Here is a 27117-nt window from a genome sequence, read left to right on the forward strand (position 1 = left end):
TTCATCGTGACTTTAATGCTTTTCAACAGAGGCGATTAAACCTTGATGAGCCGAGGATGAACCCCCAGTGCACGGTGGGAGTTGTAGTTCGGTGTGCGCTCTGCTGAAATGTCTGCCTGTCTCTTTAAGATCGGCAGTGTCAGATTCTCTCGGGAGTGATGCTGCTGTGAAGCTGAGATTCAGAGAAAATGGGTCATGTACTCATAGGTGAAGTCCCTCCGGGGGGAAAACCACGAGGCGCAGGGAGAGACTGTCAGCGCTACACTGCTGGGTAATGTGTAGGGTCAAGGTTGCATGGCTGCTACTGGAGTGTATATATGTATACGCAATGAGCAATATGACATAACACATCAGACTGCCTCGTACTGCCGCTAATTGTTGCGTTGCGGATAAAAACGCTTACGGATCACGTTCACTTCGCTCACAGCTACAGCCGCCCATATTGTCAAAAAATCATACTTTTTAGTTTTTTTTTTAGCTAAATGTCTTCGCAATCCAATATGTATTGCAAAGTACTGCATGTGGGCAAAAGTTTTTCTACATATCTTTGTTCTTTCTTTCTTTCTTTCATTCATTAATTCATTCATTCATTCATTCATTTTCTCTTCTCGCGTAATCCTTTTCAGGGTTGCGGGGGGATTGGAGTCTATCCCAGCATACATTGGGAGGAATGTATGTCAGGGCTTAGAAATTAAAAAGAAATTGTGGAGACGGAGGTAAAATGACATGCTAATGCTCAGAGTTTGACATTTTAAAGTAATAAATGAATGGTTTTCTTCAACATGCAACCTGATTTGAGAGCACCAGAAGGGTCAAGTATTTGGGAAGCTGCCTGATCTGCACTTGGAATTTATAAATTGTAATAGTCAATATTGCAATTTGGGTATTTTTTTTAAGAATCTAGCAGCCCCATTCATAACACATATTACAGCCAACGGAAAGGGTATGAAATAACACCCTTGGGTGCCTTGGGTCTGTTAGATAGACTGTGCTGCTACGGTACATTGTCTATACTGCTGTATCATGAGGATGGGTGTCCTTTTAAACTGGATGTGACAGAGACAGATATTATGAGATGCTAAAGGTGTGTGTGTGTGTGTGTGTGTGTGTTTGTCACCCTGCCTGTTTGGTTGACACAGCTGTTGCAGTGTGTTTATTCAAATCCCTTCCCTTCTCTCTGACTGGTTTGTATTGTTGTGCCGCTCTCAGGAAGTCAAGACAGAACCATCCAGAGTGCGTCTACTAAAATGTTGAATTTTATTCTCAATCTTTAATTATGAGTGTGTGCAGCAGCCACAGCACTTCAATACTTTAGCTCAGACGGTCATACGGTATACCTGTATCTTAAAGTATACCAGTATGGAGCCATGGATGAACAAATGTTTACAATATGGTGATCAGAAAAAAAACATACAACTAAAATATTTCTTTTTCTACCGATCTATTTTGTTTTTTACTTACTTCTAAGCACATAATATCAAGAGTAAACAGTTTGGATGGAAGATAAACTTGCATGTTATCCTGGAGTCGCACAATATTTGTACAGAGTAAAATGTATTGGATGAACCAAATATCATAGAATATTGTTTCTATTAATACTGTTAAAAAATAAGAAAAAACATATCATGATGTGATATTTTGGTTCATAGCCAAGACATATTTGAAACCATGAGGTCTCACATGGATAATTTTTAAGCAAGTATATTACATCCATTTTTTTGTTTTGTTAAGATAATTTTTGGGCATTTATTGGAAAGTTTACAGTGAAGAGAGACAGGAAGGATTGGGGAGAGAGAGGAGATGATATGAGACAAAGGTCTTGGACCAGATTCAAACCCAGGATGTTGCAGTTTCATTCGCCTTAGCCATCTGAGCCACCAGGACGTCCCAATATTGGTGGTTTTAATCTTTTTCTTAAGGGACCATATCTTCAAAAGAGCACTTATGATGACACAAGCTTGCTTTGCTGAAAATTGTACTGGAAAATTAACCCAAAACGTACCTTGTTTACCAGCCCACAGTAATTTATTCAGCCTGCTTTACACTGCAAGAGCTTTGGGCAATTTAACACACTTATCTTACAGCAATCTTACAGCTCGCTATCTTTGATACATATTTCCTCTGATCTGGGGACCAATTTTATGCCTCCTGCGACCAACATGGATTACAACACAGTCTCTGTAAAACATGGCACTCGACCATTCAACCACAATGTTACTCAAATGTTTAGATCTTGAGTCAAAACAGAGGCACAAGTGTGGAAGTAGCCTTTTGCAATACTTCATTTTGTAATGTTTATATGTTTGGAAGAGCGTCTTTGCTGGAGAAAAAGAGGTTCCACGCTTTGAAAAAAATAAAGTGTATCAGTTAAGTGACAGGAGATTTCATTCTTGCAACATTCATTCGACCTCCGTCAGGAAAATGTTGCAGCAAAGAACAAGAGGAAACACATGAGCGGCGGCAGAGGAAAGGGAAAACGAGTGACGGATATCCCCGGTGCCCCTTTTGTTTTTCTAACTCTCTCATCCTGTGGCCTGCTGTTGCTGCTGGATGAAAAACACGCATCTTCAAAAAGTCAGGACTTCAGAAAACCAGCTTTGTTTTTAGAATGATAGCCATGGAGCTTGGAAATCTAGCAGGCTTCAAAAGCTCCAGGGTCACAAAACCTGCTCAACACACGAAATGTATAGGCCTTCCTTCAGTTTGAGGAAATGCATGGAAATCACCAAAATTTGAGGGTTTTTTTGTGTTTTCTCACACCAGTGCTGACATGGCAACTTAGAGAATATGGAGGAAAGCTGGAAATAGATCGGAGCTGAGTCGGGGAATCTCTCTCCTCTGTGAACTCAGTCATTCAGTCAGAATATACGTACTATTCCAAGATCCTCTTTCCCATAGGAGGTCAGTTACAGTTCCTCTGAGTCAGACGGTAGTGTGGCAGGTTGGAGTCTGGCACTCTTTTTGGATTGTCCCGGTCAAATTTCCAGCGTTACTTACTCTTAAAGCAATACTCCACTTAGTTTAAACATGGGGGTTATGCGGCACTGGACCGCCATGAAAACCAGAAGATAAACTAATCACCAAGATCGGATGCAGCTGGACGAGTTTGTAGTGTTTGTAGTGTTTGAATGAGGCCACGAAAATAGCCTGAAAACTTACATGTAACACTTTTGTGAACAGATTCAACAACATATCCTGCTTTTAAGACAATAAAGCAGTCCTTGGTCGGTCGTCATTTTGCATTTCTATTCTTGGTTTACACTAAAAGTAGTATTTAAGAATAAAAGTAGATCCGGTCTCCCAAACAGGAACTATCTCTCCTAAATGGTATCCCTCCGCTATGTTCTCTTCTATCAATAAAAATGCTATTTGGTGAAATTATGTTCTAAAACGTTGGACCAACACTCAATTGGAAATCACAGCAGCGGGATCTGTTGTTGAATCTGTTGACCAACGTGTTCAATGTCAGTTTTCAGGTTATTTTCATGGCCTCATTCAAATGAATGGGAAGTAAAAGTCTGAACGCTACAAACTCATCCAGCTGCATCAGACCTTGGTGATTAGTTTATATTCTGGTTTTCATGGCGGTCAAGTGCCAAATAACCCCCATGTTAAAACTAAGTGGAATATTGCTTTAAGTGCTTCTTTTTAAATATTTTCTATCTATCTATCTATCTATCTATCTATCTATCTATCTACCCATCCATCCATCCATCCATCCATCTATCTGGAAAGTACGAATTTTAGAGAATCTGAATGTTGCCTCCTCCTACAAGCCCCTCCCTCTTGATTTGAAAGGAACCAATCAGCAGCCTGTGTTTTCATCACCTGGAAAATATTGCTGGACGTTGTCTTGCATGTTGCGCACAAAACAAGCATTAGATGAACCAAACAAATCCCTGTTTTTTATTCGATGGCCCGGCACCACTCTTTTACACAAGTCCTTTTTAATCTGTCGTAATCCATCAGTATCTCTGCGGCCTCAGGTTTTAGCCCGGCTTAGCGGTTCATATACACAGTGATACAGCATGATGTTAAACAGTAATTCACCCTAAATGGATTTATCCTAATGCGACCGCCAGATGGCCGGCACACTGATCAGGCCAATATCAGCATCGTGGCACAAACATGGCCGTCACACCCTGACCCACACTGGATGGGATTATTCTCTTCAGGCCGCAACGCTGCCGTTGAGAATCGGAGGAGAATCTATTCTCATTCTGCTCCTTGAACAAACTCTGCTTTTTTTATTTGATCCTTATTCAACCTTGGAAATTATTTATTCTACCGGTACAGAAATGGGGTCGTTAACCTTGTTGCAGGCCGCATTTGACTTGTCTGTGTGTTTTATTGTCCTGCATTTTAGGAATTTGCAGTATCGGATTATCATTATGCTTTTTTAAAGAGCTTCTCCACAGTGACACAGTGCATGAAATAAAAATCTGACAGTCATTTAATCTTTAAAAACCCTTTTTTTATTCAAACAAATGTAAAAATATACCAGTAGGGTGGGATAATTTCACTTGTTTCAACTGCAGTTTCAGAAATTCTTAGTAGAAATGAATTGGAATAAAATAAATTTAGCAATTTAGCACCTTGTTAAAAATTGATATTTTCTGCAGTTGCTGTCTAATCGTCTATGTTATCATCCTTGTGGCTGCTTGTTCTTAATTGTACATGGCAGAAACAGAGTTTAGCCTCTCAACAGTTCATAATTATAATTTTTAGCAGCAATCACAGAAAGGTTGCCAATATCTATTTGTAGACACATCATCACATAACAAAACTCAGCTGTAAGTGTAGTTTACTAAAGATAAATGGAGCACATACTGTAATGTAAGACAGAGCCATATGTGAACACTTGGCAAAGAAATATACATGTGCGTGTGTCTGTGTGCATGCATGTGTGTGTCTGTGTTTTGACATGCACACACATGCATACACACTCTGTGGTTGGAGCTTAGCTCACCGTGGGGGAATAGATGCACCTGGACCTGCTGATACACAATGTGTGTGTGAGAGAGTGTAGGTATGTGTGTGTGTGTGTGTGTGTGTGTGTGAGAGAGAGAGAGAGAGAGAGTGAGAGAATAATGTTCTATTCTGTTCTATTCATGCACTTCTGCGCTCTGCTTTCAAATCTATGGGAGGAGGATGTACTGAAATGTTGAGTAGCATTAAAGAGTTTGTTCAACAGAGACTCTGTATCACTCAGATTGCTGAAACCTTTTATGTTTTTTCTCTTTTACAGAGATTATGAATGATGTAATCAAGAAGGTTAAGAAGAAGGGAGAATGGAAGGTAAGAGTCAGCACCAGAGTCAGACACTCACATCACTAAGATGAATTTGCAGGTATTTGTCATGATTAGAAAAAATGCCCGTTTGAGAAAAACTGCGTCTAATCCAGGGACGGGCAGCCATGGGTCATGGAGGCCGAGAGTCTGCAGGTTTTCATTTCAACTAAACACTACAGCAGCTGATTTCACTGATCAGCTCACCTTCCAGCAGAGAAGAGGAACTGATCAGTGACATCAGCTGCTGTAGTGTTTTGGTCTCGACCTTCCGTGGCTCATGGCTGCCTCTCCCTGGTCTAATCTGTTCAGTGACAGCTTGGCCGTTGGGCAGCGGTTGGTCCTCAGGTTTTCTACTCTATCTGGTAGTTGATTACCTGGTAGATTCACCTGGGCTGAATGAGACCTGAGTAATGAGTAATCAACTACCAGGTAAAATAGAAAACCAGCAGGACTCTGGCTCCTGAGCGACTGCGTAGGGTGTTGTCCTCTTTCAGACTTTGTCGATATACATCCAGGGAATGATAATTTACAAACCTGTTGGCCTGTGGCTACTAATTTTCTGCCTGGGCTGATGCTAAATTTTCCTCTCTGGTCGATATTTGAATGGGGGCCAATAGAGACATTATGAAGCTGACAATGAAATCGCCCCACTGGGCTTTAGCTCAACATCGTTCCATCCCTGTATAAATTATTTATCATTACTGCACCATGGTTACATATTATATATATATATATATATATAGCTTCAAAAGTTGGAAAGCAGAAGACACCATTCAATCTATATCTATATCTGGTGTCTGCGCCTAACACAGCTGTAACTGACTTCTCATTTTTAGAGTGAGTGTGTGAGCAACATGTAGCCAGATCTATTATTCTAATGTTTTTGGGGAGTTTAGATTAATCTGACATCATGGTTTAAGGGCTGAGCATGCTGCAGCTATCCTGCATCAGTACTGCAGGATTTTCCAAACAATGAAGACAGTTTATCCCAAATGAATTATTCATGGTTGCAGGCATGGAAATAAAACTCACTATTGACAATTACTGCTGAAGGTATCAGCAAACTAAAGACATTTTTCCTCAAAATTAAATAAATGAATATAATATTGAGTAATGCACATCAGGCAAAAGTTCTCAAAATGCATATATAGCTTTTTTGAATTAAACTTATTGTACAACATGTACAACATGTACTGTGTATAATAGCTATGTGTGTATATTTACTGGTTTCTTCCTTGTTGCCAGGCGCTGATCGTGGACCAGCTGAGCATGAGGATGTTGTCATCCTGCTGCAAGATGACAGACATCATGACAGAGGGAATCACCAGTAAGGGATAAAGTTGTACATTTCTGCCATTTCAGCTACTATGACATACACTACCAGTCAAACGTTTGGACACACCACATTTTTCTTTATTTTTACTATTTTCCACATTTTAGAATAATAGTAAAGACATCAAAACTATGAAATAACACAAATGGAATTATGCAGTGACCAAAAAAGTGTTTTAAGTGTCTTAAATCAAAACTATATATATATATTTACTTATATTTTAGGTTCTTTAAAGCTCTTCTTTTGGGAAGAAATTCATACATAGGCATCAACTTCACTATTTATATTTGTCTGAGAAACAAATTTCAAGCATTTAAACATAAGCCTTTAGATCAAAATGGCTTTAAGAGAATGAAAAACATAGTGACTTTTGACTGGTAGTGTACAATGGTCACATCACTAAGCATCTACTGTTTCTCTCTTCCCTTTCACAGTTTTGTTTGTTTGTTTGTTGGTTTGTTTGTTTGTTTATCTGTGTGTCTATCTAACTCTAAACCTGTATATCTGTTTCCTGATAGTTGTGGAAGACATAAACAAGCGACGAGAGCCTCTTCCCACCCTGGAGGCCATTTACCTGATTACCCCCACAGAGAAGGTAAACACACACACACACACACACACACACTGTCTCTCTCTCTTTCTCTCTCTCTCTCACTCTCTCTCTCTCTCACACACACACACACACACACACACACTCTTACTATATTCACAGTGTATATTTAGAGTGGTGTCTATGGCAGCCAGGTCTGTGCTGTTAGCACCCACAGGAGCCATATGCCATGGTGCTGATGGAGAAGGCGTTGCGTGGCCAAACACACTGTTGTTGACTTAGCCGAGGCAAACCGCACACACACACACTCCTTTGTTTCCATGGTGTCTCACTCGCTCTCTCTCTCTCTCTCTCTTTCTCTGTCTCTCTCTATCAATACACACACACACGTACACAAATGTAAACCAACGGCATACACACACGCGTGCAGACGTACTGATTGTCTCTGCCTCTCTCTCCTCAGTCTGTGCACACCCTGATTGCAGACTTCAAAGACCCTCATTCAGCTAAATACAAAGCAGCCCACGTCTTCTTCACTGACTGTGAGTATACCTGGGGACAGATGGGGAGTGTGGAGTGTGGGCTCACGATGATCAATGAATCTCCTGTGTTCAGAAAATAACAACAATAACAACTGAATACGTGTCGTTTTCTGCTGTAGGTCTGATTCGGTTTGTTTTTATTTTACTTGCTTGTGTTTTGTGCGTTTTGCTTTTGTTACACAGTTTTCTTCCTAGTTGAGTTTTGTTGTCGTTTCGTTTCTTGAATGTTTTTGTGTTAATGTTATGTTTTTTTTGTGTATTAATGATTTTTTTTTATAAGCCCCTTAGAGTTTTCTCCTTTTTATATTTGATCACTTTTTATATCTAAATAAATTAATTTTAACTCAAACTCCATTGCCAGAAAGGGTCTGATGATTTAATTAAGTAGATTTGATGGATTAATGGATTATTCACAAAGATCCTCACATTGTCCCTTTCTGTTGTTGTGATCTCTGTTGGAATATATCGTAAAATAACAGAGTTTTTTGTGTAGGCAATTGAAGTTACCTGTGATTCTGCAGTAGTTTTGTAGTTTGGAATTCCCTCATCATGGAAAAATAGATTGATTCACTGCACAAAGGTGTTAGATGGATGACCTTAATTGAATTGAATGTATGAAGCAGCTGTCATGTGACGATATTTTAATTTCAGTGTTACTGTAAAAGTTTAAAATGTTCTTCTAGGGTGAAGATAGTCTGGGCAATTTTTGAGGCAATGTAGCTGATAAAAAATTGGCCAAAAGTTTAACAAATGTTTCCTGGCAGCACAATGTGATTACAGAAACAATGCTGACTCTTTACACACTGTTGTGTTTCAGAGTTGCCCCATAAGTTGCCCACTGTATCACTGCCTTAATGTTCTAGGTTAGTTTCAGGAAACCCATTCAGAATCCCTTGCACCATGTAAAAAAGCTGATAATTAGAAGAAAGTCTGTTTTTCTCAGTTCCACCTTATTGAGATGCAAGTTTTTAATCTGACAATAATATGACGAGTTGCTGTTTGGTTGTCTCCCCCCTCCCAGCCTGCCCCGACCCCCTGTTCAATGAATTGGTGAAGAGCCGTGCTTCCAAAACCATCAAGACTCTGACGGAGATCAACATCGCCTTCTTGCCCTATGAGTCTCAGGTAAGCATTTAGAAGAAGGAAGGCCAAGCGACAAGGAGAAGGAGGCAGATAATGTTTGTGTTTGTGTGCTCATGTGTATGTATAAGAGCGAATCAGCACTAAATGTAGCACTGAGCTCAGCTGTAAACATGGTTATATATAGTGAACAGCATTAATCCTGTAATTTCAACATTCTTCTTTAATTAAGTCCTGCATCCGCTTCTAAAGGCAGAAAATAGTTGTTACACTTCTCTGTATGGGCTGAAACTTCTGGCCACACCTCAGTCAGTGTTGTCAAGGCAGGTATTTCATCTTTGGCAGCATCAAATGCTTTGCGATCAGAAAATTGTTTCCCCCTCCAAGTAGAGATGGCTGATCTGTTATCACAGACACACACTTCTATTGGCTCTCGCTCCCCAGACCCTGTTGACGCTGGAGGTCTACAGCCAGACCCTGTTGGGGTTTTCTCACCTTTCAAAATTGTGTGCTAGGTGGAGACTGGCGGTGTGTTTACGCACTCTTTAAATAGATAGATGGCATGTAACAGTGTGTGTGACAACGATGTGAAAAATACATTTCACTTCTGGTACTTCAGTTTTATTTTCTGCTTGCGAGTATATTAGCAGTTATATGCAATTTTCTGCTCTTATACAAAAGGCTAAATTGAATTAAATTAAGGCTAAATTGATTGTTAACTCTTTTGGTGACAGTTTCGTCTTGCTAGCAGCAGCCTTCTTTCTATCTTGTTGTTAACGTTAAGTAAAAACTAAGTTGTTGTCACCAGTGTTTAGTTGCAGAATGAGTTGTGTAATGGCAGAGTTATTTCTGAGTCATTTCCACCTTTATTTTCACCACTCTCACTGCTCTCCAACTCTCTTCACTCCTCCCAGAAGACAATGCATGACATCGGTTTACTTTGCTGTTGTTGGTCACTGGTCTGTGAAAACTAAGCACAAGGGAGAGAGAGAGAGAGAGAGAGAGAGAGAGAGAGAGAGAGAGAGCGAGAGAGAGAGAGAGAGACAGAAAGCTCCAGCCGCAGCAGTAAGAGATCGATTAAGATGGAAAGCCAGGTTGAAGGAGAGTGATACTGGAAAGGACATGGACAGAAACACTAATGGAGAGGTTATCCGTTATTAGGATCAGAGACAGATAAAAAGTGACGGAGGGAGGAGGGCGGAGGGAGAGAATTCAGAGATTACAGCAGAGTACATGCACACACACTGACACACACACAGACAGCACACACACACACTGACACACACAGACAGCACACACACACACACACACACACACACACACACACACACACACAGACACACACACATTCAGGTGGTCGTTGGCCCAATGCTTGTGACTCACCAGTCACTCTGTTTACTGGCAGACTGTTCCAGAAGGACTCACATTGTCACATCACTTTCCCTTCCTTCTCCCTTCTTTCCTACCATCCCTCACTTTCTAAATCCCTGCCTCCTTCCATCTCTCCTCTACGGTTCTCTACCTCCCTCACTCTGTTTCTCCATTTTTACGCCCCTCCATACCTCTTTTCTTGCCGTCGCACATACTGCTCTATACTGCTGTATCTGTATTTATTCCTACTTACCTCTCCCTTTTCTCCAGAAATTTGCCTCTTCCTACATTTCTTCCTCACCACTCTCTCCCTCCCTCCTTCCCTCCATACCACTCCTCCTCCCTCTGTCTATCCCTTGCTCTCTCACTGGCTGAAGATGCTGGCTGGCCCACAATGCCTTGCTCTCCCCTGTCTACAACGATTAATTCAGAGTCAGGGGGTTTTTCTGCTCCAGGCAAAAGTGCTGCCTCATGAGCCCGCCCATCCGCCCGCACTCTTGCTCTCATTGGACGAGTCGGGATCCACACAGCGGACGGCGGCGAATGGGAGCCGGGCTAGCATAGGGACCCATCTGCAGAGCAGAAGGACGGTCATGTGACCATGGACAGATGGGGTGGGAGGAGGGAGCGGGCTGCGAGGAGGATGCAGGAGAGGAGAGGAGAGGTATAGAGTCAAGGAGAGGAGAGAGGAGAGAGGAGAGGAGGAAAGGGAACGGTAAATGTAGGAAAGGGAGAAGAGAGCATGATAGGATAGGAAGGATAGGAAGGACACAGAGTAAGAGAGTGCTTTTAACAAGGCAGATTTGAACAGGGTTTTACGGAGCAGTAAAGGACACTAATACAGATAAAAACAAGAGACCAAAACACCTTGTGTGTGTGTGTGTGTGTGTGTGTGTGTGTGTTTTGGGGGGAGAAAGGAGCAGAATGTGATCAAGACTGAGCAAGGAAAGATGTTAAATAGGAGGCAGAAAGGAGAGTGGAAGTAGAGAGGGAAGGACGGTCAGTGATGGACAGGGAGGAGAAGAGCGCCAATCAAGAAAAGCAGGGAAACAACGCCCCCTTCATTGTCTTGTCACTCTGTATCTCTGTGTTGCTGCTTGACACAGTAGCCAGGAGGCCGAGCTTTGCCCTTTTCAGTGGCGTGCGACAGAAATACTAGATAGAAAAGAAGAAGAGGGCCGTATGTGTGATGTGATGCAGTAGTACTTTCTAACAGTAAATGAAGCCATTGTTGTCTGACACTGTACACACTGCAAAAACTGACTTGTTGTCTTGTATCCAGAGTTATTAACCTTATTTTAGCATTTTTTTGGTGAAATCATCTTACTGCACTGGTAGATAATTTTACCGTTTCAGGACAGAACGTGAAAAAAAGATTTTCTTCATTGTTTTATGACGATTTCTTGAAAGAAGTCATACTAGCATGTATCAAGTGAAATTTATTGAAACCAGCAAGATTATCTGCCAGTGCAGTGAGATAATTTGACTAAAAATATCACAAAATAAGCTTGATAAGTCTGAAAATAAGTTAAAAGTTTTTGCAGTGCACTGCTGAATATTGATTCCCATTATGAAACTGACATCCATAATCTGGAAGCTGCGGGCACTGCTATTTTCATTATTGGATAGGACATTATGGACGTGTGATTTAATGTGTGTGTGTGTGTGTGTGTGTGTGTGCAGGTGTACTCTCTGGACAACCCAGATGCCTTCCAGAGTTTCTACAGCCCCCACAAGACCCAGCTGAAGAACCCAGTGATGGAGAGGCTGGCGGAGCAGCTGGCCACTTTGTGTGCCACCCTGAAGGAGTATCCCGCCGTCAGATACCGAGGGTGAGCAGCAGTAGAGGGCGCTAACCTGAACCCACACACACCCGTGGGTGGAGTCTGGCTTCCCAAAGGCTTCTTAGCATTCAAGGAAACAGCAGAATTTGACAGAGAAGGTCTTTTGTCGACCCAGGCGCTGTGTGATGACGATGAGAAGCTTGTTGTTGCCATTTTCACTGTGTATTTTGAGTTTATAGTTTGCTCCAGTTCCTATGCTAACGCTTTAGGACAGGGAAGAGAAACTGTGTGCCATGGAGGGCCGAGAGTCTGCAGGCTTTCACTCCAACTAAACACTACAGCAGCTGATTTCACTGATTAACACACCTGCAACCAGAGAGGAGGAACTGATCAGTGAAATTACCTGTGTAGTGTTTGGTTGGAGTGAAAACCTGCACACTCTATCCTGCCTCTGCTTCAGGACACTGTGAATTCAGTGGATGGTACTGGCTCACATCATCTCAAAAATGACATTTAAAGGTGCAGTAAGTAAGGTTTTTACTGTCTCACAGCACAAAATGACCATAATATAGGCTATCTGCCGGGTATTCATCAATAATGAATGATTACCTGAGATTTCTGGCTTTCAAAATTCACTTTGTGGCCTGTAATCTCTGATTTGGAACAAAAACTTCCCAACCTTTTGAATTTCAAGACACTTTGATCACATCTCCTCCTCCACCTACTCGCATTTTCACCCACTGAACAATGGAGGACGGTGCTACAAGCGAGCGACCAGTGTAACCGGTGCTAACATTTCAGCTACGAAGGCTAAAAAGCCTCATTCTCAAACGATAAAGCAGTATTAGTATTACAGTATTTAGCTTTGTGATATATTATCTCCTCACTAGACATCTCTGTTGGATCTCTGCTCTAATTATCTAGCTTAGTCGTCTCTATTGTGAAAATGTGACTTCATTATGTGTGTCAGTTGCGAGCAATTGCATATGGTCAGCAATAGAGGGTGGATAGGGGTCATAGATTACTTAATGCCCCTTTAAAAAAATAATAAAATACAATTCTTACAGCGCTGATTCAGCATATTTTCCTGAATGTCAGTGTATCCCATGAGATCAGTATTTGTCCTTAGATTTTAGTTCCTGTGGAAACTGGGGCAGACTTGTCTCTTCACTACAACCCAGCTGACAGTTTCACACGATCTATCATAGAAATGCATTCAGAATATATTATGGACATATTTTTTTGGAGATTTTCATCAACATGTATTTCTGTTTTTGGAGATTTTCCTCTTGCGTGTCTTGTTCTGTCTCATCTGTCTGTCTGCCTGTCTGAATGTCTATCTTTGACCCATTTGTCTGTGTGTCTCTCGCTGTCTGCCTCCCTTCTTCCCTACATATTCATGTCTCCCTGTCTCTCTCTCTTCATCTGTCTTTCTATCTATCTATTCCATACGTTTCCATCGTCGGTCTCCCTGTCTGTCTGTCCGTTCATCTGTCTGTTCTTCCGTCTGTCTTTCTATTTCCATACGTTTCCATCCATCTGTCTGTCTGTCTATCTGTTCACCCGTTTGTCTTTCTGTCTGTCTACTTCCATATCTTTCCATCTGTCTAACTTATCTGCCTGTCTGTCTGTCCCTCCATCTGTCCGCCTGTCTGTCTGTCTGTCAGGGAGTACAAGGACAACGCCACCCTGGCCCAGCTGGTTCAGGACAAGCTGGACGCCTACAAGGCAGATGACCCCACCATGGGAGAGGTGAGCTCGCTGTTTTCTTTTTATTTTCCCCCCAATTCTGCTGTCATTTATTGTCTCCTATCCAATTCAGATGTGTTTTTGTTTGCCTTTTGTTTTGTAAGTAATCTCAGCAAACAATAAAATCTGCACAGTGTCCAATGCTCCCACGGTGTATTTATTAACACCTACACTGCTGTAACATTTCACCGGCTGTAGGTGTTAATAAATACACAGTGGGAGCATTACACAGTGCGCATTATCGTTTATTGTTTGCTTTGATTTACTTCATTTTGCTTTATCCAGCACCTGTGACTGAGGATTGGGATGTACGTTTTTTTAATCTCACCTCCACAATTTGAATATTTTCTCTTCTCTCTGTCTTTTATCATCTTATGTGCAAATTAATCTTTTCTACTGTACCTCAAATCACTGAATTACAATGTATGGCCTTTATAATATTCAAGGCTGCAGAATGTATAATTAATTTATCTTACAGTTGCTGCAGTTTATATGGTTGAACTGCAGAAGAATGATATTGCATGTTTATCTTATTGCTCCTTTCATTCCTCATATTTCTCATATTTTCATTTCCCATCCCTCCAATCTTCTCTCTTGTTCTGCCTCCACGTCTCTCTCTCCTTTTAACATTCTATCTATTTTATCTATCTTCATTTTTTTTAAATGTATTTTATGTATTCTGTGTATTTTGTGTGTGGTCTATCATCTTAAGAGTTGCACTGAGGCAAATTCCTATCAACTTTGTTACAAGGCAATAAATTATTGAATCTTGAATCTTGTCTTTCCTTCTCTCTCACTGCATCTCTGTTTCTCCGTCTGTCTTTCTCTTTCTTTCTTTTCTTGTCTATCTCACTTTCTCCTCTCTGTCTCTCTCTCTCTCTTTCTCTCTCTCTCTCTCTCCCTCTCTCTCTGTAGGGTCCAGATAAGGCTCGCTCCCAGCTGATCATCCTGGACCGGGCCTTTGACCCCGTGTCCCCTGTCCTCCATGAGCTCACCTTCCAGGCCATGGGCTACGACCTGCTGCCCATCGAAAACGATGTTTACAAGTACGTGTTCCTGTTTGTCCTCTATTTTTCAGCGGCCAAATGTCTACTGTAAAGAACAATAACCAGAAAGGTGGTTACTTGTGAGGATTGTTTTTCAGACTTAATTGAGAAAAAGGTAGGCAAGACTTCCATGGAAAAATAGACCTGTCTTGACTCTCGCCTGACTCTAATTTGCCCTGCAACAGTGAAGAGCGTCCCAGTACCACTAATTGAGACGCTATAAATTCGCCCTGTTTGCCCAAATTAAATTCTGGTTCTGGGTATGAACACTGGCAGAAAATCCTGTTGGCACACAAGAAGTGACAAATCAAAACTTGAGAACAAAATACATACACCTGCTGTGACAATATTGATTTTTTTTAACCATTTTCACCCCTACGAGTCACTAATAAAGGAAGAAATTTAGGACCGAGGACTGAGACACATTACATCATTTCTGGACAATGAGGGCCGTCAGACTTGAAGAAATTCAAACAGTTCAGTTTTCCTTCGCTGCAACTTGGGCCTGCCTAAGTGTGAAATTGTGAAATGCAGCTTTAATTTTAGGGTTAGGATGTTGAGTTAGAATGAGAGTTAGATTAAGGTTAAAGGTTAAGGTAAAAGTCAAGATAAGATAGCTGGCAGTGGTGAGGGTTATTATTCATGTTTTTATCATACTTAATCTTATTCTTATTATATGTGTTATTATTATTAGTGGGATTAGTATAAGAATTAATGTTTGTGCAATTAGGATTATGAGTAGTGCTATTATAGAAGTTTTTGCCTTCAGGTTTTTTGAGTTCCTTTCCGCTACTTGTCTGTCTCCCCTTCTGTCTATCCTTCTCTTGTTTCATCTGATCGCCGATCTGTCTGTCTCCCTGTTTGTGTCTTTTTGTCCACATGCGACTGATTGCTTCTCTTTTTCTTTCCTCCGGCTGCAGGTATGAGACCAGCGGCATGGGAGACTCTCGTGAGAAGGAGGTTCTTCTGCATGAAGACGATGACCTGTGGGTCGGCCTGAGACACAAACACATAGCCGAGGTTTCCCAGTGAGTATACCCTCTTTTTTATTTATCCTTTCTCTTACTCTTTTGCCGCTCTGTCTGATGACTAACATGGTGGCTTTGTGGAAAATGTGACTTAAACTTTGTGTAATGCCTTATTGCTCTTATGTTTCCCTTCTTGCTTGAAACTAGAGGAATTTAACTTAATCACTATTGAATAACTGATCAGTAAGCCAGTTAGGCTCCATTACATTTTACCTAATGCTGCTTTTTTGTGTGTTTGCCATTAGGGAAGTGACACGCCAGCTGAAGGAATTTTCTTCAAGCAAGCGGATGAACACTGGGGAGAAGGTGAGGAGGAAGGGCTGCTAAGAGAAATATATATATATTATAATCTGAACATAACCAGGATATTGGCTGCTGACTGGATACAGCCTGGATATAGTCTGTTAGCACGGGTGATGACTTGCTTTATTCATGAGAAATTCTTGTTGTAGCCATCATGAATGAAAGGCTAAATGAATATAGTTAATTAGGTAATAAATGTTTCCAAATAACCATTAGAGAAATGAATGCATACTGGCTCACATCTTAAATTAACCAACATGCACACACTGTCTAAGTGTGTTCAGTCTAAGTTCATTCTAAGTGTCTTCAAGTGAAGAGATCTATTCCAAAATGCTATCCATTTTTGAAAAAATTATTACCTAAAGTTCATCATTCAGTATCAGTCTCAGTTTGTCAAACAGGGCTGAAGTTACATGCTATCCTTTGAAATAAACTGTAACTATATTTTCTTTTTTGGTTTTGTGGCATCGATCATTTTGTAGGAGTAGGTGTTTCTATTTTCCAATGGCAGAAATTTCATTTTGGACGTAAACTGGTTTGTTTCAGATTAGACCCAAGTCTACCATGGATATAGTGTGTTACCGTGAATATTGTCCTTTTTTTTTCATCAGATCAATTGATATCATCATCCATTTATTCTGCATAATTTATATGAGTGTATGTTGCTTTTTCCAACAGACCACAATGAGGGATCTCTCCCAGATGTTGAAGAAGATGCCTCAGTACCAGAAGGAGCTCAGCAAGGTGTGTGTGTGTGTGTGTGTGTGTGTGTGTGTGTGTATGTGTATATTGACTCTGTTTCCTTCTCTTTTTCAGTACTCCACTCACCTGCAGCTGGCTGAGGACTGTATGAAGCATTACCAGGGAACAGTGGACAAGCTGTGCCGTGTGGAACAGGTAAGATAACAGTAATAGAGTAGAGGAGAGGAGAGTAGATTACAGTAGAAGAGTAGAAGAGTAGTGTAGAAGAAGAGAAGAGAAGGTCATATATGCTGTATTTATACACTAGAGGATGAATTTTAATTGTCAAAAATAAATAAATTGTTTGAATGGCACAAGATTTTGACAATCAATTCCTCAATTGTTTACAAAACCTTTCCATAACTAGGTCTGTGAAAATAAAATGTTTTTTCGCAGCCCCTGGAAGTGTGAATTTGAGGGTTTTCAGGAAGAAACCTGGTTCTCAAAACATTTTAAAGAACAAATGTGTATGCGGTCTGAGGTCTGAGTCCTGTGTGCCTGTCTCTGTAGGATCTGGCTATGGGCACAGATGCTGAGGGAGAGAAGATCAAGGACCCCATGAGGGCCATCGTGCCCATCCTGCTGGATGCCAACGTCACCACATATGACAAGATCCGCATCATCCTGCTCTACATCTTCCTCAAGAACGGTAAGGAAGAGCTACGGACTGCATGAAGAATCCATATCCAAAGTCTATATAGCCTCTGTGCTGCTGCCCTATGCTACTGTTCCATAATTTGTTTTACTGTAATTACATTCTGCACTATTTTGGTAATTTGGTAATTTTCAGCTCTTGCTCCATTGCCTTTTTTAATGTCAATGCAGACTTAGGCTACTACACATAGAACCACTGAAATGTAAGGCTTACAGTGCAGAGGAATTCACTTTGCAATTAACTTCACAATCCATCTGCATATGGATGTCATGAGTACAGGCTGTCAACTGAAAGTAATAATAACACCTGGTGTTGTATGTCACTTTTCTCTACATATTTGTAAATCACTTTTCTTTACAAAGGTTACAAAGTGTTGTAAAATAAACAAAAAAAACAAATTTGTCAACCAGCAATCAACTCTAAGAAAGGGACAACTAGCACTGCTGGTGCCAGTAAAGCCTGTCACTCGTTAAGACTCACTCAGGAAACCATACTGGACTCCCAACAAACCAATTAACAAAACTACTACAGCCAAATTAGAGCTATAAGTTAGCAGTTCAGTTCAAGCCCATTAAAAATGATGTTCCAGTAATGTGCCTTAAAAGAAGATAGAGATACAGAAGATACAGGAAAAGAAAGAAAGAAAGAAAAGCAGCCTGTGAAATGCAGATGGTTTCCCAGGTTAGAGTGGAATAACCTGCTAGGCCTCAAATTCAACAGAATTATTACAGGTTATTATATTTTAAGCAATAACATACGAGAGAGAGTGCTATATCGTAGACAGGATACTGTTTGAGTCAACTTACGGTTATAAGCACTGATGAAACACCTTGTCCAATCACAATGCATGGTCAAAAGTAAATGATTCTTATGACCTTGGTGTGTGTCTTACTGTGTGTGTGTGTGTGTGTGTGTGTGTGTGTGTGTGTGTGTGTGTGTTCAGGCATAACGGAGGAGAACCTGAACAAGCTGATCCAGCACGCTCAGATCCCTCCTGAGGACAGTGAGATCATCACCAACATGGCCCACCTGGGCGTGCCCATTATCACAGACGTAAGATGCAACTTCTGTGTCTTTGCTCCTCTCTTTCTTATTCCCTTTTATCTTTTTATTCTTATTATTTATGCAAAGTGTCCTCTCCTTTTTCACTGTCTCGCTTTCTTTCACATATTCATTGTCTAATCCTGTCTAATTGCCTAATGTTTTATTTGTTTTGAGAAATTCTATTGGCCTATGTAAGTCTTTTAGTGTTGTTGGAATGAATATGGACCAATCAACGTGGACAAATTCCTGGTAGATGTAAATGAGTGACATGATTCTGATTATTCTTTCTCTGTATATTCTCCTTTCCTTTTCACTGTCTCTCTCTCTCTTTCTCTTCATTCCTCCTCTCCTTCACCAGTCCACTCTCCGCCGAGGAAAGAAACTGGACAGGAAGGAGCGCGTGAGCGAGCAGACCTACCAGCTGTCCCGCTGGACACCACTGGTCAAGGACATCATGGAGGTGTGTATGTGTGTGTGTGTTTACAGGGGTTAAATCATCTGCACCTGTACTATTTATATCATCTTGTATATGCTATATTAAAAAAAAAGCAGAATAGAGGGCTTTCAGGTGACGTAACGCTCCATCTGGCGGCCATATTGGAGGTCCTCAGCTGGGCAGCAATAGCTGAGAGCAGCTGATTGCGTTTTTAAACATACAACTTCATCACAACAGAAATCAATAGTTAATTTCTGTGCTGATTTTAAATGGGAACTGATCAATTTCCCAACTGACTGAATTTTGTGTTCAGATAATGTCAGCTTGTTAGCTAGTTAACTGTAGTATCAGCTAACCGTCATGGTCTTGTTGTTAACACATCTGGCTTGCACACTAGCTAGTAGATGCTAGCTTTTAGTATGGTTAGTAGTCGCATGTTATTATCAACATTAGTTTCTTTGCTAAATTAGTCTGCTGGCTAGTTTGTGAGCTAACACTAAAGCTAAAGCTAAACCGGTTAAGGTTAAGCTGACAATTCTCAAGCTACAACTCAGAGTGTTTTGGAGCAGAGACTAGGGCTAAAGACAAGACAGTTTACTGTGTCACTGTAACCTAAATTTGGAAACTAATCTACCTCATCAGTCTATTCATGTTTCCTCATAACATACTGACTTGACCTATACCCACAACACAGTCTTTTTCAGGCCTCTCTCCTTTCTAGCCTGATTGTTATATATTTAGCCAATTCTCCACTGGACCTCCATGATGGCGCCAGACCTGGTTGCTAGGAGATCTGTGACGCAGCTCCAAAGCCTCTATTCGAGTGTGTGTGTGTGTGTGTGTGTGTGTGTGTGTGTGTGTGTGTGTGTGTGTGTGTGGTTGTGCATACATACGTCAGTGACATTATGGAGGTAGACAATATTGCTGACGAAGATCTTTTTTGTCTTCCCCCCTCCCCCCTGCAGGATGCTATTGATGATAAACTGGACACCAAGCATTACCCCTACATCTCCACCCGCTCCTCTGCTTCCTTCAGCACCACTGCAGTCAGGTACGCACACACACACACACATATGCACACATTAGGGTATTTATTGCATTGTAGTAGCCCTATCTCGATTACAAAGACAGAAAGGGTGGGTCATAGATCAATAGTAATTTGCGCTCAGAGGGGAGGGGGATGGGTCGGACAGATCAATACTCTGAAAAATGGGGAACGGGGAGGTGTTAACTAATGACTGACAGAGAGAGAGAGCCATACACAGATCCCACTGCAAGGACAGAGCAATGACAAAAGCTCAGATTCACCAATACATGGGATTTTATGTAGATATTCCTGTTCATATTAAATACGTTGCAAAAGGAAAGATCATCAACACAGGAGATAACACAAAAAAATAGCATATAGATATATACTGTATATATATATCAATGCTGTCGGGTAGGAACATCTCTGAAATATATTTTTGCATTGATGACCATGCATTTTTAAAATTATTGTTTGGGATTTTTGAAGGGTCATAAAATTTTCTCCACCGATACAGGCCCATGTACTTCTTCAATTTAGGTAAAAAATCAACAAAATTACAGTTACAGTTAGTTACAGGGTTTTTACTTGCCAACAGCATTGTACTTAAACAAAGAGGAAAAAACAAGAGTCTTTAAAAGTCTTAAAACAAGATACAAACAGGAAAACTGTAAAACAAAATATTTTTTTTAACTATCTTCAAGATCCTTCTAATCTGTGTTATGCACTGAGTATCTTACTAAGAAATTAAATATTGCACTAAGATGATGAAACTAATTAAGTCTAATAGATATCAATTCAAATCAGTGTCACTATTCCAAAATGTATTCAATCTGGCCCGCGCGCTAGCTTATTGACCCATGTTAATTCTTACGCCCCAGTCGGTGCGGTGGTGGTGGATGGTGCTGGTCTGTATTGATTTGACACCCGATCCTCTCCCGTTAGAAACTGAGCTGGACGCCCCTCCCCCAGAGTTATCGGCTCAATCCTGCACTGACAATCAACCACATTAGGATAGTTGAGTCAACATCTAGCCCACTTATAGGTGCATAGATGCAACTCAATTCATATTCACTTTCACTTCTGATACGCTGATACGCTGTAAAACCCTTTCACTTGTCTTGCCTCGCCTCTTTCTTTGGAGCCTGGTCTCTATTTATCTATTGGGGTCTTGAACTGGTGACCCACATGACAAAACAGCCTGGTCTCCTGTAATTCCATGAAATGAGCACGAAAATCCTGATAACTCTGTGCAGGAAAAGTGGAGAGAAATATGTTTCCCCACTACAGAAGGATTATGTGAAGGAGAAACAACTAGAAACAGGCAGTGATTTGGCATTACAGTTAAAAAAAGCACCGTGGAAAAGTAAAAAAAAAATGATTTGGGTGTCAGGTTCAAAAGACGAAGCCCTACTTCATAAAGTGTCTCTGTCTAAAAAACGTGACCCTGGTTCTCCCTCCTGTCCCGGCAGCGCCCGGTACGGACACTGGCACAAGAACAAGACACCTGGAGAGTACCGCACCGGGCCACGGGTCATGGTCTTCATCATCGGGGGCGCGGCCTTCAGCGAGATGCGCTGCGCTTATGAGGTCACACAGGCCAATGGGAAGTGGGAAGCCATCATTGGTGAGTGTTGCAACAGGGGGCGCCACTGAGCGCAGGCCGAGAGAAAGAGGGAGGGAGGGAGGGAGGGAGGGAGAGAAGGAGGGAGTCAACCACAGGGAGTGAGAGCTGATTGGACAGTCGCACCCTGTGAAGAGGCACTGAGGTAGAGATGGACATACAGTGCAAAAACAAATAAAAATAGATAATCTTCATGGGACATTTAAGCTTATAGAATCTTATTTTTCTTAAAGCAAGTGAAAAAAAACTGCCAATGGGGTGAGATTAATTTGCTTTTTTTCAATGCAACAGAATTTTTTTTTTACAGAATTTTCTGGAATTAAGTAACATTATGTTGAAGCAAGTGGAGACATCAGCAACAAGTTCAAGGTGATATTGCCTTTTTCAAGAAAATTATTGAATTAAGTTGAAATGCATTGGGAAAAAGTGTAATTATCTTACCCCACTGGCAAATTATTTCACTTACTTTAAGAAAAGTAAGGCTTCAAGACTGAAAACAAGGTTAAATGACTTGTTAAGATGCCTATATTTGCAGTGTGGTTTGACATAGATGTAAGGTTTGCATTTAATTTTACACTGACTGTGAGACAGAATGAGCGACTGACGGACGGACAGACGGAGTTAAATACTGACTTACTGTGCAACACTTTTTGAATTTGTTTTCACTGATTCTGGTCAGCGTGCACGGACATGAGAACAACGCAATTATTGTGCTAAAATTGTACTTTTTTCTCAATGTTGACTAGAGTGAATTAAGAATGACAATCAGGGGAGAAGCCATCAAATAGTTTTTGTTGTTCTGAAAATACCCTTAATCAATCATAGACACCAACATAGCACAGCCCATGTACATAGGACATAATTTGCTTTTTTACTTTGATGCACCCAGATCATGAATCCCACTTAGTCCAGAGTCATGCAGGCCTAAATATAATTTCCACACCGGTTTAGTTATCACAGCAAAGTGGCCGACACTCACTGTGTTTGAGAAATATTACGTAACCTACAGTACGTGGAAGGTGTAGCTACAGACAGAGCAGCAAATGATCGCTCCGACCTGCCTATTGTGTGTAATGTGTTATGTAAAAATAGCCCTTTTTGTTACTATGCCCCTGTGTAGTCTATCTGTTTATTCAGTGTCTTCAGCCTAGCCAGCCAGTCTGTGTCTGTATTATAAATGGGAAACAGTTTGTCTTGTTAGTTTTTGTTGTGCTCTGCTTCCGCTTGAAACCTGTTGTCTTTTTAAAAAAAAACTGTTGTCTTTAAATTGCAGCTACGCCATGTCTTTTTCTGTGTCTGTACGTCCCAGTTTTGTGTTTGTGTGACAAAGTGAGTGTGTGAGCAGTCAGTGGACGAGTGTGTCTCTGTGCCTGTGTGTGTGTGTGTGTGTGTGACAGTGTGTGTGTGTGTGTCTGCACGTACGCTCGGGTGCTGTGGGTGGCTTGTTTTAACCCTTTTTTTTTCATGATGCCAGAGAGGTGGAGGAAGAGAGAGAGAGAGAGAGAGAGAGAGAGAGTGGGGAAGGGGGCGTGGCATGTGCTGAGAAAATGAGTGGTGAAGCCGCCTCTGTTCCTCCACAGGTTCCACCCACACGCTCACCCCCACCAAATTCTTAACGGACCTGCAGCACCCCGACTTCCGAGAGTCCACTAGGGTGTCCTTTGAGGACCCAGACCCCTCAGACGAGTGAGGCAGAGACAGATTGGGAGGGAGGGAGAGAGAAATCACACTGAAAAAAGTAAAGGCAGCCGCACAAAGAAGCCCTTTCTGAACCTCCACAGCACAAGGGCTTTCTTCTCGTTCCTTCTTATGACACTCAGTACTGTTTTATGTAACTCCACCCCCCCCCTCCTTCTTACCTTCAGGGATGGGCACCCACCCCCCCACCCACCCCCCCGCCTTTCCTCACCGCATGGACCACTCCCTCAGGTTCCACTCCCTACAGGCCGAGAGTTGGCCAATCAGAGCTGGAATTGCGATCACCACAACCAATAGTGTGTGTCCGTGCCATTCAGGCAGGTTTTCTGGGCGTGTGCCTATAGGAAGTGAAGTCTGTGCGGAAGAGTGGCCATGCCTCAGGGGGTCGTGACCCCATCCCTGCTGCCTCCTCCTCCCATCATCTCAGCTGGGTGGATTAAATCGCCCCTCGATGCCCACCCAAGGGCCCTTTTGAGCTTGTTGCACTCTCACTCCCGCTCCCAAAAATTAATCTCGTTTTTTGGCGCAGATTTAATCTACCCCCGAGATCCATCCTTATTAGTTTTTTACTGTCTAATTATTTTTATTTTTTTCTAATTAACCCTTCCCAAAGACAATCACCTTGATTTTTATTTTTAATGGTTTCTTTCAGGATAGGTCCTTGAGTTGATGTTGGATTTCAAAGAAGGATTCTCTCTCTTTTTTTTTTCCTTCTTTTTTCGCTCCCAGTCCTCTGACCTCCTCCCCCTCTCCTCCACGTCACTCTCTCTCAGCCCATCACATGCTCACATGGCTCATGGCTCGTCTGCAGAGAGCACTGGATATTAGCAAAACGATTATCTCCATCACAGTAATATATTTCGGGGTGGTGATATACTACGCAATTTTTGGGGCAATGTAGATGGGCAAGACTCCCAGGATCAGGCAACAAAGTGCGGAAAAACCGATTCAGATGTTCCTCGGCAGCAAGATGCTCCTATGTGATTAGAGCAGCAATGCTGAGGCAACTCTCTCATCGGAGTTGCCCAAAAAGTTGCCCTGTGTATCGCTGCCTTTATACTGTTGGCAACTGTGCCTCTGCAATGCCTCTCTGCTGACACAGAGTCTGGGAATGTAGCAATGTTCCACCTGATATGCTTTAGCACCTAGAAGACCGATGCCACACATCCCAAACAGCTGCCACTAATTTCCCCTCACTCTCCTCCCCCTCAAGTTGGAGAAGCTCCATCTTTACCTTAGCTCATCCTCTGCATCGGTCAGTATGAGACAATTAGGTTTCAGTATGTTGGGGCAGGACCACAAAAGCACATACTACAGAATCCCTGGAAACCTGTGCAAAACGTACGCTCATTCGCAAAAAATACCCATGACCACTGCCTGATTTGGTAATTACACACATTGTCATTTGAAAGTTGGATTTTTTACCCTGTTAAAGGCAGATTTCCATAGCAGTCAAGGGCATCCATCTCATTCTCAACTAATCTGCTAAAGCTATATCGTTTATGAACCAACATTTGGTTTTATGGTTTTGGATTTTCTCAGTAAGCAACTCTCACCATGCGCAGTATGGATGCTCCCCCACATACTGCCACATCCAACACTTCCCGAACAAAATGGCCATTACTTACTAAAACAAGTGTTTGTTTTTGTTCTGCTATTTTGGTCTGAACCTACTCATGTACAATATACTTTGGCGTTGGAGATCAACGTCGCTGTGTTGTGTTTCTGGGCCGACGAGGCCCACAAAGCTGTGTGTTTGGGCCTGGGAGGGGACAGGAGAGAACCAGGCGAGGCCAGTCCGAAGTTGACTTCTGTGACTAGTGCTCTCACCCACACCCAACCCCACCCACCTCCCTCACACCCACGACCCCTGCATCGCCATAGTGACCCAACTTGAGATGGACTTGCCTCTTTCTCTTCTGTGCCTGTTTGTACCGTGAAGCACTCGCACTTCTCGTTTCGAGGATCAAGTTTAGTTTTAGTGCGAATATATTTTGAACGTAAGCAACTCCGGTAAGCCAAATTGGAAGAAACACGCAGCTTTGCAACAGAAACAAACCAATGAAGATGAAATGCTGTGAATAATGTTGAACAGGTGTGTGGAGTAAATCAAAACTTTGGTCTGTCTGTTTGCCCTCTTTATTACCAAGGGTCCCGGTTTTGTTCAGGATGGGGGTAAGCCATCTACAGATTTGAAAATGTAGCCCGGCGACAAACGAGCTCGACAAATGTTTGGTTTACTCCGGTCCTGCACCTTTCAAGTTTTACAATGTCTGAAATGTGTCTTCAGCTGTCAAAACAGCCTCAGCTCATCCATATGTTATCAGGGTTAATCAATTTTGCATTTTTCATTCATATTTACGGTAGAGCATAGACTTAAATTTGGGAGGGTTCGGGATTTGACGATCGCACTGAACTAGAGGATATCTGCTTTTGTCTTTTTTGCAGTGTTTCATTGTTTTGAGCCGTATTTATCGGCCGTTTGCATGCCGTTTGATTGGGGGCCTTCGAGGTCACATTTTGCTAACACCTGATTTGCTGTGTTGTGGTAGAGGTTTGATGTGGCAGGATTTGTATTAACTGCTTTCAGCTCACAGAATGCTGACAGTGTTGTGGTGTCATCACTGATCCGTGTGCTTCCATATGTCAATGTTCAGCTGCATGTAATATAACGTCAAGCTTTATGAATTTTTATCAGGCTGTATGACTGTAAAGTGAATATTTTGGGGGAGGAATAGCTTTGATACACGATCCATTTTTCAAGTGCTGGCTATTGATTATGATTTCTCCACTTTGGTTGCTCAATGTTTCTACCTTTTTACTTTCATTCGCATTATGTGAGAATGCTCTCATCCAGGCATTCATAGCAAGAGCTGAAAACACATTTTCCCCTCTGGTGCCGTGTGTATACGGGCCGATCTAATGCCGTGTGTGTTTGTGTGTGTGTCGTGTGTGTGTGCGTGTGTATACGTGCGTGTGTGCTCTTCCCCAGGATCGACCCACATCTTCACCCCCACCAGTCTCCTGGAACAGCTCAAGGCCATGAACAAACCAGACGAGGAAGTGACAAGCTAAAATCTTCCAATCACATCTCTTCCCTCTTACCCCCCCCCCCCCCGAATCCTACATTGTGTATGCATCTTGCTCGAGAAGTAAAAAAAAACAAAAAAAAACAATGACATCTTAGATGAAAAAAAATATATATGTTGTAACAAAGAATAAAATCATTGCAAGTATTCTCATGTTTTACAATGGATGCAACTAAATAAACTTATTTAAAACGGTTTAAATATCAACAAAAGGCCATTTAAAACTGAAAGTACCAAATGTAATATTGTATGCTATGATACCTGCTAGAATGTGTAAAAGGTAGAGATTTTCTCTGTTTGTTCCTTTGGTTTCTCTTCTTGGTGTGAATTTTATTGGTAGTGGGTGGAGGAGGGATGTGTAGTTTGAAGGGTTGATGTAGTAAAAATCATCTCACTCAACATGCAATATATTTCATCCAAGGACTATAGAGGAGTACCCTATTTGAGATGTTCGTATCAGTAGCATGCTTGGACTCGTGTGGACTGTTCCTGTGTATGTATTCGGTGTGGATGTTCTGGGAAAAATCGCAGAATTAACATTGCTTTTACTAGGAAGTAGCGCTTAAAAAACACATTCTGTGTGTGACGACGGCCGAACTGATTTCAGATCAGAAGCTCGAACTCGTGAGAAACAGCTCTGTAAAAAGCCAGAATCATCCCTCCTCCAGCCGCAAGACTGGAAGTATTTACTCGCCACAACCTTTTCCTTTCTCTGGAGAAATTTC

General features: G+C 41.7%; 1 protein-coding gene across 2 annotated transcripts in view; it reads left to right on the forward strand.

The window, feature by feature from the left end:
- The window catches only part of stxbp1a (syntaxin binding protein 1a), a 34450-nt gene extending 8045 nt beyond the window's left edge, over positions 1–26405 (forward strand). Inside the window, exons 2-19 of one of the 2 annotated variants that reach the window (XM_071909670.2) lie at positions 5249–5298; positions 6538–6619; positions 7144–7220; positions 7639–7717; positions 8739–8842; positions 11852–12000; positions 13620–13704; positions 14617–14747; positions 15668–15775; positions 16021–16081; positions 16757–16822; positions 16895–16975; positions 17330–17468; positions 18418–18527; positions 18877–18978; positions 19920–20005; positions 21454–21608; positions 23186–23295. In XM_071909670.2, the coding sequence (XP_071765771.1) occupies positions 5249–5298; positions 6538–6619; positions 7144–7220; positions 7639–7717; positions 8739–8842; positions 11852–12000; positions 13620–13704; positions 14617–14747; positions 15668–15775; positions 16021–16081; positions 16757–16822; positions 16895–16975; positions 17330–17468; positions 18418–18527; positions 18877–18978; positions 19920–20005; positions 21454–21608; positions 23186–23295 (1775 nt within the window). Of the gene's footprint in view, positions 1–5248; positions 5299–6537; positions 6620–7143; positions 7221–7638; positions 7718–8738; positions 8843–11851; positions 12001–13619; positions 13705–14616; positions 14748–15667; positions 15776–16020; positions 16082–16756; positions 16823–16894; positions 16976–17329; positions 17469–18417; positions 18528–18876; positions 18979–19919; positions 20006–21453; positions 21609–23185; positions 23296–26295 lie in introns of those variants that run through there. The other variant, XM_071909671.2, reaches the window with a different exon arrangement.
- Positions 26406–27117: the final 712 nt, after the last annotated feature.

The sequence above is a fragment of the Centroberyx gerrardi genome, chromosome 2, assembly GCF_048128805.1.
Source record: "Centroberyx gerrardi isolate f3 chromosome 2, fCenGer3.hap1.cur.20231027, whole genome shotgun sequence".
NCBI classification, from domain to species: domain Eukaryota; kingdom Metazoa; phylum Chordata; class Actinopteri; order Beryciformes; family Berycidae; genus Centroberyx; species Centroberyx gerrardi.